The sequence below is a fragment of the Notolabrus celidotus genome, chromosome 11, assembly GCF_009762535.1.
Source record: "Notolabrus celidotus isolate fNotCel1 chromosome 11, fNotCel1.pri, whole genome shotgun sequence".
Classification (NCBI taxonomy): Eukaryota; Metazoa; Chordata; class Actinopteri; order Labriformes; family Labridae; genus Notolabrus; species Notolabrus celidotus.
Window position 1 is genome coordinate 21,096,240 of NC_048282.1, and position 14,339 is coordinate 21,110,578.

Sequence of the window (14,339 nt, forward strand, 5' to 3'; positions counted from 1 at the left end):
TCATGAACACTTATAGACTTCAAAAACTGATTTGGAAACTATTTCTTAAAACTAAAAGTGAAACCCAAGTTTTTAAATGAAGATCGGCATCACTCCGCAATTTAACCCCAAATTATATTAGATAACACAATATTATTTCTTCTTTTATCTTAAAATGTTCTTCCTCACTCATTTAGGGTGCAAGCAGTGCCACATATGGGCGGCTCGCGCCCCTAGCATTTGCCTATACTGCCTATGCCACGGGCCGGCCCTGATTACTTAATTTCAGCATGTTGTTAGAGCAGCTAACCTTGAAAGAGGCTGGAAGTGTGACCTTAATGTCTTCTGAAGGAGATGGGTGTAACGTGTGTGTTTGCATTTGTGTATGGTGAGGGGCGTAGGGACTGTGTGGTGAGTCTGCTCAGTCCTGTAATTGAATGTGTGCTGAAGCTCTCCATCTTTGGGGACTATCTTATCTTGGCTGCTGGTGATTAAGTATTCCCTCACTAGTGGAAAGAATCCTCATTGAACAACTCTGGTTAGGAGGATACGCTGCATATGCTCAGCTAATGTATTCAGCCTCTTTCCCTCTGCATGAGAATGGTCTCCTGCAACACTGAAAGGTTCATTTATGCTTCCTTCACATATGAAAATGGATGTTTACACAAAGGATTTACACCAAACTACAGCGAGACGGGAGAACCAGCCCAGAGGAGAGGAGAGAGAAAGGGTTCATGTCATCATGGATCGACAGGCCTGAACACTGATCAGCCATCTTTAACACAACAATTGTCTTTAACCTCCAGCAGCTAAACTTCCAGGCCACAGCAGCAGCAGCTAAGCTTCCAGGCCACTACAGCAGCAGGAGCAGCAGCATCTAAGCCTCCAGGACACTACAGCAGCAGGAGCAGCACCAGCAGCAGCATCCAAGCCTCCAGGACACTACAGCAGCATCTAAGCCTCCAGGCCACTCGACAGCAGCAGCTAAGCCTCCAGGCAACTACAACAGCAACAGCAGCTAAGCCTCCAGACCACTACAGCAGCAGCAGCAGGAGCAGCAGCTAAACCTCCAGGCAACCACAACTACACCAGCAGCGGGAGCGAAACCTCCAGGCAACTACTACAGCAGCAGCAGCACCAGCTAAGTCTCCGTGCCATTACAGCAGCAGCTAAGCCTCCAGGCTACTTCAGCAGCAGTTAAGCCTCCACGGAACTACAGCAGCAACAGCAGCAGCAGCAGCAGCAGCAGCACCATTAGCAGCAGCACCAGCTAGGCCTCCATGCCATTACAGCAGCAGCAAAGCCTCCAGGACACTACAGCAGCAGCTAAGCCTCCAGGCCACTCCAGCAGCAATTAAGCCTCCAGGTCACTACAGCAGCAGCAGCTAAACCTCCAGGCAACTACAGCAGCAGCAGCTAAACCTCCAGGCAACTACAGCAGCAGCAGCTAAGCCTCCAGGCAACTACAGCAGCAGCAGCTAAGCCTCCAGGCAACTACAGCAGCAGCAGCAGCAGCACCAGCTAAGCCACCATGCCATTACAGCAGCAGCTAAGCCTCCAGGCCACTACAGCAGCAGTTAGGCCTCCAGGACACTACAGCAGCAACTAAGCCTCCAGGTCCCTACAGCAGCAGCAGCTAAGCCTCCAGGCAACTACAGCAGCAGCAAAACCTCCAGGCAACTACAGCAGCAGCAGCTAAGCCTCCAGGCAACTACAGCAGCAGCAGCTAAGCCTCCAGGCAACTACAGCAGCAGCAGCAGCAGCACCAGCTAAGCCACCATGCCATTACAGCAGCAGCTAAGCCTCCAGGCCACTACAGCAGCAGTTAGGCCTCCAGGACACTACAGCAGCAACTAAGCCTCCAGGTCCCTACAGCAGCAGCAGCTAAGCCTCCAGGCAACTACAGCAGCAGCAAAACCTCCAGGCAACCACAGCAGCAGCAGCGGCAGCAGCAGCAGCAGCAGCAGCAGCAGCAGCAGCAGCAGCAGCAGCAGCAGCAGCAGCTAAACCTCCAGGCCATTACAGCAGCAGCTAAGCCTCCAGGCCACTACAGCAGCATCAGCATCAACAGCAGCTAAACCTCCAGGGAACTACAGTAGCCGCAGCAGAATCTAAACCTCCAGGGCGTAACAGCAGCAGCTAACCCTCCAGGCCATAACAGCAGCAGCTAGGCCTCCAGACCACTAGAGCAGCAGCAGCAGCTAGGCCTTCAGGACTCTACAGCAGCAGCAGTATATACCTGCACCACGTCGGGTTGCTGCCTCCCCCCTGTTCCACCACCTGTTGTGTTCTCCCCTTTACCATCCTCCACCCATCCATCCCCGCTGTCTCATCATTTGAACATCTCACCTTCAAGCTCTCCGGTCCTACTCCTCTAGTCACAGCCATCATCTACAGCCCCCCCAAGCCACACCCCTCCTTCCTCTCCGACTTCTCAGACCTTCTGACTCAACTCTGTGTCATCCCTCCATCTGTTCTCCTCCTGGGCGACTTCAAGCTCCACATCGACTACACAAACTGCAAATCTGACCCAAACACAGCACCTAAACAGTCCTCATCAAAGTCACCAACGACAAAAAAAAACAAAAAAACAATGAAAAATTGTACTTTTAAATGAGTAACTCTTCGATTCTTACAAAGTAAACAAATAAAATATTCGATAATCATTGCCCATCCCTACTCCAGAGATGTCACACACTGACTTCGCTACACAGAAAACAAGCCTGATGAAGAGAGGGGAACCCGTATTCATGGGTGGAATACGAATCAAAGCACATGGGCCAAGAGTCTCGTCTGACCTGACATTGTCGTGTTTCTGGATATAGATCTTATGAAACATCATGTCTTCCTTCTTGGCATTGATGTCAGCCTTCATCTCCATGGCAACATGCCTTGGCAACACTGAAAGCAACAGACGTTCCTGGATAACAGAGAAAAGAGAAAAGAAATGCAGATCATGTCACTCATAATGTTGCTGTTTATGTTCATTGTGTCAAGTGTTGCATCGTAGGGTGATAATTTCAGAGGTTTTAGAGTCGATCCATGCAAAGATTCATCAGAAAGAGGGGCTTATTAGAAAACTGTGCTTTCCGTTAAGGTTAGAGTTATCATGTTTTTCCACAAAATGTATTATATGGCAAGACAAAACCACAGGTACTGACCCTTCATCCTTTTATCTTAGAGCTCTGCCCTATAGAACTCCATTGTTACATAATAATTATTAAAAGCACATCAGTGAGACCAACTGTTGCACTGGCTGACATGTTCCTCCATAATGATTAACATCAGCTCTGTGGTTTATTCTTTTCTGCTACAATACATTCAAACAGCGACACTTTTTACCAAGGCCAAGCTGGAGCTGGAGGACAGAGTTCTGGGTAAGAATGGTTAACAATTTAGTTCATTTATTTTGTGTTTATATATTATTTTCATTGTTTATTTTATGTAAATTGTTCTGTTATTATTATTATAATTATTATAATTATTATTATTATCATTATTATTATTATTATTATTATTATTATTATTATTATTATTACAATTTCTTATATATGTTTGTGTATATTACTGTTTAAAACAAATGAAAATATATTTGAGTATTGGACCTGTATTGTAAAGTTTGATTTTTGCTAATAAAAACAAATTTTGGAACAAAAAAAGAAGAGTTAACACTTTAATCAATTAACTTTGTAATAATAATAATAATAATAATAATAATAATAATAATAATTATTATTATTATTATTATTATTATTGTTATTATTATTGTTATTGTTATTATTATTATTATTATTATTATCTTATTTTATTTTTATACAAATATAAATAACTATACAAAACACATAAAAATATGTTTGAATATTGGACCTGTATTGTAAAGTTTGCATTTTGCTAAAAAGTACAAATCTTGAAAAAAAAAGAATAGTTAACACCCAAAAAGAAACATCCCCCCTATGGAGCTCCTTCAGAGGCTATGTCCCCCAAATTTGCTGCCAGGGATCAACTAACATCAAGCAAAAAGGCAGGACTTTGAAGCTACAAAAACTAATCAGTTAATTCAAGAGCTATTTTAGTAAGTATATCTGAAAGCATCTCCTGACGTGTGCACTGCAGAAACAGACCGGACACTGCTTCTTCAGTCAAATGTCCAAATGATCACAAGGGTTCATGATGAAGAGCTAACACAGGGCTAACTGCTGATGATAACAACTAGCCTTAATCCCCAGAACAGCCTCACAGGACAGTATTTGAGAGTATAAAACTAATATAAATAATAGGCTGTGAAAACTACATGATTTTTGTTCTGCATTGACGGAAAGGGGATTTTAAGTTGTATTTTTACATAACAGCAAGTTTTTCAGGAACAAGCTATGGAAGTAAAATGGGCAATAAGGTGATAAATCCTTGTAGATGTGTAACATCTGTCTGTGTTCACCTGTTGTTGATTTTCCCTCTGAAGATGTAGTCTGGCCTGGATGTATCCTCTGGTCTCCTGGAAGGCTTGTCTCTGGGAAACCTCAGCGGGGTAGTGGGTACAGATACCGATGATGTTAGTGCACAGAAAGATCAGGACATTGGCGCTCACCTGGAGAGAGGAGAGAAGAGAGAGGAAGAGGTCATGAAGCTTTAAGTCACAGGGGAGACAGGCGTATTCTTCTGATCCTGTGAGGTAACAGTGTGAGAACTGCGGAGTGATTGACACATAAAAATGGGCAGAGGCTAAAGTCCTAGTCGCACTGGTTGTAGGATCAATTGTCCCGACATGATTTGGTGCATGCAATCCCCCTCTCTCTCTCCTTACATTACATTTCTTTTTCCCGAGCTGTTCTATCAAAATCCAGGCACACTCTTGAATCAAAACAAAGATTCAATTCTCGTATACTAACATCTTTGGTGTTGTTTCAGGGAGAGTAGCTTCAAAAATCAAAAAAAAAAAGAGAACTCAAAATGATGTTAACACATTTTTAATCATATTAAAATCACTAATCAAACTTCAGAGAAAGCCAGGATAACTATCTGGTTTACCGTATTTATTGACAGTGATGCTGATTGAAACAGGGACAGATGGATAAAAGCCTGTAGTACATCTCAGGTGGTTGACTTTACCAGGAGTGTCTTACATTAAACGACAGGAAAGCATTTACTGGGAACAAGCTTTGGTTGCACAATTCTCCTGGGTGACATTATTGTTATTACTGATGTGAATCAACAACTTATTGTTTGGACCATTCTGCCTTCATTGGATCAAACAGCTGAGGAGAGATGGGAAATGTCAGGGAGTAGAAGGCGGGGAAAGACATGCAGCAAAGGGCCAAGGCCAAGAGTTGGGCCAGCTGCAGCCGCAAGGACCTTAACCTGTACATGGAGCATACGGAGTTAAACTGATGCCCTGCTTTTCACCTTCGTTTTATTTCATTTTTCCCTTTTCTCTTTCTATCTAAGGGACACATGTCCTACTATTGCATTAGGGCAGTTTTTTAAATATACAATTCTGGGTTCACAATCACGTCCAGTGTTATAGAATCTTTAGCCAACAATCCAAATCTTCAGCTACATCATACTGTGAGACACATCATGCTAAAACACATTGACAACACAACTTCCTAAGTGAAAGCAAAACTTTAAGAGTTAAAACTTGAAGCACTCTCACAGGTGACTGGCTACAGTAAAGCCCACCTCCTTCATGTTAACTAGGGATGTAAGAATAACTCAACCCACGATTCGATTCAAATCCCAATTTTTGGTTCACGATACGATTCACTCACGATTCTCTTACGATTTTCAAGAAAACTGGATTGAACTCAAAATTTAAATAACTATTATTTTATTTCAATTCTCAGATATGGACAGTTGCAATCCATATATTTTTTCTTATATTTCTTCGTAAACAAAGTAATCCTTTTTAATTTTTAAGGTGTGTTGTAACTCAAATAAAACCACTGCACACCTTTTTTCCGCAACTTGCAAAAAAACCAAAATCACCGTACAAAAATACCTTGTTGGAAATTTTCAGAACAATTATAGAGAAATGGAAAGTGAATGATTCCCAAATGAAAGTATTAAATATTAAAACAAATAACTGTGATCAATCTCTGGAAATGTTAATGATCAATTATCGTTTAATCATTAAAAAAACATGAACGTTCAAAGAGGTGTTCAAAATGTTAACACGCTGAATATCAACATGAGGAGGAGGCTTATACATAACCTCCGTGGACGCATGGTCATAGTGAAGAGTGTAGACTCAGAATACAACATGTGGATTTACTGCAACAGGACAACTGAACAGAATCATATTTTAGACTCACAGTGTCCAGTTTTCTCGTTCATAATGAGAAAAATAAGCATATAAACGCAGCAAGGTGTCAGCCGGAAGTGCAACCAGGTCAGAATCAGTCCAGCAGCAGAGAAAAAAAGCGCTTGTGGAGACCTGTCACTCAGCTGCAGCCCCCAGCTGAGCGTCTCCGCTGTGTGCAACACCTTTCGTCAGCTGATTCTGAAACATGCTTTAAACTTAAAACACCTCCACTCAGCGAGTGACGAGAGAGCATGGCAAGAGACTTAATGATGTTGAACAAGCAGAGTATAATGCAGATAGTGCCTTCTACTGTTTAAAAATAATATCCCAATACATATTTTGTTGAATCGATTTTAATCCACCCTTATTTGTATCGATTTTTTACAGTCTTGCGATATATCATTACATCCTTAATATTAACTGATGGGTCATGGGTCAAACTAAAAATATTGAAATACATTTCAAATATTTTTTCTCAAACATGCTTTTTTGGCGTTATGGTTAGCTCTTATTATGCTGATTTATGTATGTGTTCAGAATTTTAGTTTAGCTGATGTTAAAAAGATAAGATGTGACATCATGATTGATGAGGATGAGGGGACCTGTAGCGATCTTTACTGGATTAGCAGAGTAGAGGGGGGACAGCTAGAGGAAATACTAACACAAGAGTCACTGACTTTTGATTAGAATAAGGGGTGTGACACTAGCTCAATGTCTCCACTAGCCAAATCCCTTCTGCGCATGCCTCTACTCCAAATTCAGCACCATGGCAGTGCCCATCAAGGTGGTATTGTGGCTTCACAGCTTACAATGGTCAATGCTATGATCCATGACTATCGTCATTTTTGCACAATACCAAGTGGCAACCTCCAGCCAAGAGAATTGAAGCCAATGCGGAAGTGTTACAAACTGCAGTTTCTCGAGGATCCACTTGAGGCTGGCTCCGGGAGTACTGGAAACCACATACACACAAATTGAAAAAAGCCAATCTTTACAGCAGAAAAAAACATGTTTACAGCCTGGTACAAAAGACGAGTGTAGTCTGGATAGCTCATTTCTTGAACATTGATTTGGGGGTTTATTTTTTCATAATGCGGCAATTTCAAAGATATTGAGATTACGAAAGGCACAGCTGACTTGATTGACAGGCGAGAACACTGTAGCTATTGGCTAGGAGGCTCAAAGCCCACCTATTTACTGAGACAGAAGTTAGGTTGAGTTCAGCATTTCCAATACGGCTTCTGCCGATGATTGGCTTCAAAACAGCGCTTCAGAAACAGATGGGCGACGTCACGGATACTACATCCATTATTTATACAGTCTATGACAATAACACAAAGACAAATTCTAAGCTATGTTTCTTTTTTCCAGATATGTTAAACGGCACTTGCATTGGCCTTTGCATTCATGAACATTTTCGGAGGGACTATTACAGAATGTTTTTAGTACTTATTGGCCAGCTTTGGTAAAAATCTATATTTGATATCAAACAATAACCAGATATCATTCTGGAGAGAAATCATGTCATCTTGGGAGCTTTTTGAATATAAAACACTCATAAAGCTTCTTTCATAACCCTCTGACATAACTTCCAGAATTATAAAACATCTTTAAGCAAATTTCATTCGCCTTGTGTAACTCAAACTTTCAATTTATTTTTCATTCTTCCACTGAAATATGTCACCACTGATTCTAAGTATTTTAGATAACAATACTTCTACTACTGTCTCAGTTTTGACTTGCAAAGATAAATCCGAGGGGAATCCAGAGGGGTTAAAAGCAGTCACGATGGTACAACTGACAACATGAAGCTTTTTTTTCAAAAATCTGTTTGCAAAGGCTTCTGATCCACTCATGTTTGGGTGTCTTTTACTGATAGTAATGGTATGCAAAAGTCAAAAAGTGTCCATAGATAATACATTGAAGAAGTAGGGGAGAACGGGGTTGGTTGTCACACAGGTTGGTTGGCACACTCGTTATATCTCACCACCAGAGGGCACTGTCTCTCAAATTGGGGTATGGACATTTCCAGAATTAGGATCAGAGCTCACCTATATAGTCTTCTCTGGAGTAAGACAGCTGAACTTGAGGTGAGAGGACTTTTTGTGTTTTTCATGTCAAATAGTAAATATTCAGCTCCTCAGTATTTTTCTTCTAGGATTTTAAACGATGGGTTTATAACAAAACAAGTGTTACCCTTACAAAGTTTGAGAGGAAAGCTATAGTTTAGATTTTTATTAGCTAGCTAAGTAGTTGATAGATGGTTGTTAGCCTTGATGCTAGCAAGAAATTCCAGTTGGGGTTGGTCGTCACATTTTCTTTGGGGTTGGTTGTCACGTGCAACAACCAACCCCTATATTGGCAAAATCATGCATGGTGAAATTAGTTGTAGTGTGCAGACCCTACATTTCCATCACTGTAACTCAGACAGTGACTGCATGTAACCTAGTTGAGTCGGCCATTATTGTTCGGCCTATTTGTTTTGTTCTGTATGTTGTTATATAGGCTGGCCTAAAGATGTGTTTCCTGTTCACGGTCCTTGCTCATTTTATGTTAAAATCAAGCGGCAAACTCCGGTCTCAAACGATGAAGCCAATGCGGAAGTGATATAAACTGCAATACATCGAAAATCCGCTTGAGGCTGGCTGCAGAAACACCGGAAACCACATAGATATGAATGGGAAAAAGACGATCTTTGCAGCATTAATAAACATGTTTACAGCCTGGTTCAAAAAACGGCTTGGCCCTACAACGCTAATCTCTCTAATGGCATACACTGTACGGGGGGTGAATTTTTTTCTAACGTGACGGTTAAGAAGATATTAATATTATGAGTTTTGCCCAAATAAGGACATGACTGCCGTGAATCCCGGTCGGGAACACACAGCCATTGGCTAAGAGACTCACACTACGTCACACTCTACCTAGTTGAGTTCCGCATTACCAATATGGCTGCTGCCGTCGATTTGCTTCAAAACAGCTCTCAGGAACAGATGGGTGACGTCACGGATACTACGTCCATATTTTTTACAGTCTATGGTTAAAATGCATTAAGTTATGTAGGCCTATCACTTGTCAGTGCAATTAAACTTTCAAATTTAATTCTGCCTTCTTGCCTTTTTAAAAAGATTTTTCCCATTAAATTCCATTGTGACAACCATCCCCATAGTGTGTGACAACCATCCCCATAGTGTGTGACAACCATCCCCATAGTGTGTGACAACCATCCCCATAGTGTGTGACAACCATCCCCGTGATGGGGTTGGTTGTCACAATGTGTCAGAGTGTCTTTGATAGTTAATTGTCTCTTTGTTACAATGAGTTGGAAAATAAGAGGGACACACATTTCAAGCCAACACCTTAAACTTCAATTTAATGTAGAAATGACCATTGAAAGATGTTTTGATGATGAGCAATCATCAAAATAGTAAAAAGTGTGACAACCAACCCCGTTCTCCCCTACTGCACATTTAAACTTAGTTTTAAAACTCAAAAGTGAATGTTCAAAGTCAAAACAATTAACAAACAACTGGGACATATCTATATCATCAAACTAATGCATGCTTCATGAATCATCTCCCATAGTAAGAGCTATTCTACTGTCTAAATATATCACCAATAAACATATGCTAAAAGAATGTAAAGCATAAATAAATGAAAATAAAGACGGCTCTCATGAAAGAAAAACATGAGCAGCAATGGAGGGTAAAGGTGACCCGAGGTGACATAGTTTACAGAGCATCAGACACAAGAATAGAAAACAGATGGGTGACGGACAGATGAGTACAAGAAAGCAAACAAGGGGTGGGGCTGAAAATAGAACAGCAGCATAATGGACATCACAGATAAGATGTAAGACTGACAGATGTTGAGGGAAGTAAGGAAATGAGTGGTAAGGATGAGGAAGGGAAGAGACAATGTGAGGATGGCAGGAAGAGTACAGGAACGGGTGCAGCGAAAGAGTGATACAGAGAGAGAGAGAGAGAGAGAGAGAGAGAGAGAGAGAGAGAGAGAGAGAGAGAGAGAGAGAGAGAGAGAGAGAGAGAGAGAGAGAGAGAAAGAGACAGATATGGGCCACAGTGACATTAGGCAGATGGCTCGGAGCGCTCGGCTCTGTTTACATTACTCTAACTGATCAAGCAAAATAACAGCCACGAGACAAAAGTGAAACCTGCAGCAGCATTGGCAGGTGAACACCTCCTGTCAATCTCTATGTGTTCATTCAAAGACTTTAATCTCTCCACATGCAATGAGCTTCAACTACCGAACATGTTCAAGTGTCCAGATTCATCACCTGCCCCATGTGTGTGAGGTCACCGCCTCAAACTAATTGCTTGCTTTTCTCAAGAGGGCCAGAGCCGGTGGGTTTACAGAGTACACAGAAAAGGTCCTGTGTTTACGCAACAGCTCTCCGCCTCTTTAGGAGCTCTGCTACCTGTCCTGAGCACACACTGACACGCTCCCAGTGCGAGGACGCTGCATCTGCTCATGTCCTCTGTGCTCAACAACAGACTAATTTATCCTAACTCACCGCTCATTAGCGAACCCTGACAGCCTGTTTTATGCTGCTTTGATCCTTTATGATCACAACACTATGTAATGTCACTGCTCACTCTGCCTTTTTGGAGTTACAGATGTGATCACGTCTAATTTAAACGATGGCTAACATCACTCAAAATGCACTCCTTCTTTTTTTCTTCTTCATAAAAGCAGTCGTCATTTTCCCCCGAGGCGACACAATGGAAGCAGCCAGCCAGTCTGGGAAGAGGACTTCAGCCTAATCCCTGAATATCAAAATGGCATTATGTAAGCGCCACACTGATCTAGACTGGACAGGCAAAACACTAATACTGGCCATTCAGCCCCAGCATAGATTAAAATGTATTTGCCTCAAAAAGCCCCCTACAGCTTAGAGAGGAGATGCAGGCCTGATCAATAGATGATCAGCTGTGAGGTTGTGTTGCTGCAGTAATTCTGACCTCTCTGTTTTACCTCTTTGCTGCGTAGGTAGGATACCTCTGGGAATCTTATACTTTATTTTAAAGTATTGCAGGTTTTCCAAAAGAAATCTGAAGCATGTTTGTTTAGATATTTTAAAATGTCAACCTAAGATCAAAAGTAAGTTTTTGTGAAGGTTTATCATAAATAAGGATATATTTATTCTGTATCAATCATCCAGTACAGGTGAGTGAGTTTAACACACTGTGGTGCTTTTTTTTTTAGCATGGAGCTTTATGAAAGTTAAAAATGGAGACACAAGATCCACCCCCCTAACTTACCTTTAATTTCTCTTAATCATACGATACTGTTAACGGCACACTTTATATTATAATTGATTCAGATTCTGTAATATAAACAAGCTTGGCATTCAGTTATAAAACTTTCTCCTCATAAAGACTTGATATTTTATTATTATGTTATTGCAAAGCAAGTCAACAGCAATGCTAACAGATCCCTGAAGCTAACAAACAGGGCTGCTTCAGGGTAAATGCTAAAGTTAGAATGCTAACATGTTCCCAAACACAATGCTAGCATGTTTATTTAAAAGGTATGACTTTAACGTGTTCAACAACTTGGTCACATTTGTCTACATGTACTAAGTTCACAGCTGAGGCGGCTAAGATTGAAAGGTGCCGCTGAGACTAAGTGGGCTCGTGTTTGTGATGCATCTTAAATCAAAATCAAAGTCCATGAAAGGTTTTCTATTTATTAACAAAACACTCAAAATTATTCAATACCAAAAAAGAAAGTCTATTTCTAAACAGTACAATGCCCTCCTTGGAGCTAAAAACACGACAACACCTTATATGTCAAGGATAAATGGGAGAAGGAAGCAGGAATAGGGCTGTCGGTGGAGGTTTGGGAGCAGATTTGCAGTCTTCAGTGGTCTTCCACTAACTCCGGAGACTGGAGAGAACATTGCTGAAAAAATATTATCAGGTACTTTAAGACTCCATACCAAGACAAATATAGGGATACAAGACGGATGTGTTGGAGACAATGTGGCTCAATGGAGGCAAATAATTTTAATTTATTCTGGGACTGTCCTAAATTGAGTTTATATTGGAACGATATCCACAAGACACTAGGCAAGGTGTTTGAGACTCAAGTACCCATGACCTTTGAGGCTCTGTACTTGGGTCATGTTCTGTGTCTGAAAAAGAGGAGTGCAAGTGCTTTTAGCAGCCAGTAAAAAAATCAATCACCAGAAGGTGGCTTAAACCAGCACCAACGGTGGATGACTGGTTTGGAATAATCTTGGAAATATTTAAAATGGAGAAGTTGACTTACTCTCTGAGGATCCAAAAGGACAAATTTTATCAAATTTGGAATTAGTGGATTCAATTTATAACCCCAGTGCGAGCAGATTTTGTATGAGTCCACCAACAGGGTATTAACCCTCCTCCTCCTAGAATAAAACATAAATGTAAGCTCCCCTAGTTATTATGTAAATAGTTATATATCTGATGGTTTGTGTAAGGGATGTATGCAGGAAAATGAGTGTTGATTACTGACTGAAGAGGATTAGGATATGTATATGTATAAATGTCAAGAGTATAAATGGATGCATTCACCTGGAAAGATGGAGGACAGAAAGATTTCAGGTCTGAGTGGCTATCTGGACATATTTTTTCTCTCTATGCATACACATAAAAGACTGGAAAATGATGAATACAATTATCTAAGTGTTGTAAATTTTGTATTGTTACCCTTTCCAAATAAAAATACAAAAAAAAGAAAAAAAATCAATTCCAAAAAAGATCTAAATAAATGATGATAATGAAGATGACAGTGGCGGTCAACAAAAAAATATTCAAACCCCCTCACCCTCTTTGTATGCCTCCCGCCACACAACTGAACAGGTAGATAAAATGTAAACCACACCCATGAACCCAAAACTGGGAATGAAGGCAACCATAAAATCTTAATTCAATGTACTGAAGAACAGAACTGATCTCCACCATCAACCCGCATGCTGGTTTGACTCAGAACAACACTGCCTTCAATTCTGAGTTTGAGCACTTTATATTGATCAATAATCAAAAGGAGTTCCCAACATTCACCTCTACATCATTGGATATGTCTCAGCAGCAGCAGCACCCTACTTTCATACCTGAACACCCATCACCTCCCTTCGCCTGATCAGAATACAGCTTCAGAACCTCTGAAGCTAACATCTTTAAGTTAGCATACAGCAGGCGAGAATGAGTAAAGAGGGGGCAGTGGAACTTCACTTATGATCCCAGCAGTGACGGCTGGCCAATAGAGGGCGCTAGGATGCCGCCCCACTACCCACCACATTACCAGACATAACATTTTTTTAATTAAAATGAAATAATAAAATAATATTCTGAAAGATTAATTAAATAATTCAGTGAAATCACTGAAGACACCACCTTTAGAGAGGAGAACGTATCAGGAGAAGCTCCACGTGAAAGAGCACGGACCTGATCAGCTGAACATCACCATTAATCAGCAGTCCAAAGACAGAGGGAGACAATACACCCGGTCCTTTTCCAGGACCTGGTTTAGCAACAAGGCTTGGCTAACTGCATGTCGTGAGGCTAATGCTTTATTTTGCTTTCCCTGCCTCCGTTTTTAAAGACGTCAGGATCTGACCCAGCATGGATTAAGACAGGTATTACTGATTTGAAGCACTTTTCAGAAAAGATAAAGAAGCATGAACAAACTGGGATCCACATGGAAAATACACTGTGACTAGCCATGTTTTGAAAAATAAATATTTCATGTCAGCTTGATGAAGGCTACAGGATAGGGATCCGTAAGCACAATGAGGAGGTTGACAAAAACAGGCACATCCTATCTCAAATAATAGACTGTGTCAAGTTCTGTGGTGTGATACCTTAGTACATGTTTGCTTGCTATTTTGGAGTTATAGCCCCCCCTGGAGAAAACTCAACCAGCCGCCACTGGATCCCAGTGGAACTTCATTCATAATTTTTCTCCTCCTTTATGATGGATTAGCAAAGAAGTCATTTGCTTTAGCAGGAAGTCTGTGGTCCTGACAGTCAGACTGTAAACATTGACTTTTAAGGCCAAC

The 14,339-nt window shown here is 41.1% G+C and overlaps 1 protein-coding gene across 1 annotated transcript in view; it reads right to left on the reverse strand.

Moving 5' to 3' along the window:
- The window catches only part of LOC117821080 (adenylate cyclase type 6-like), a 66,173-nt gene that overhangs the window by 16,287 nt on the left and 35,547 nt on the right, over positions 1–14,339 (reverse strand). Inside the window, exons 5-6 of the mRNA XM_034695108.1 lie at positions 4,415–4,564; positions 2,778–2,899 (exon numbers count right to left, since the gene is read on the reverse strand). Coding sequence (XP_034550999.1) covers positions 2,778–2,899; positions 4,415–4,564 — 272 coding nt within the window. The remainder of the gene's footprint in view (positions 1–2,777; positions 2,900–4,414; positions 4,565–14,339) is intronic.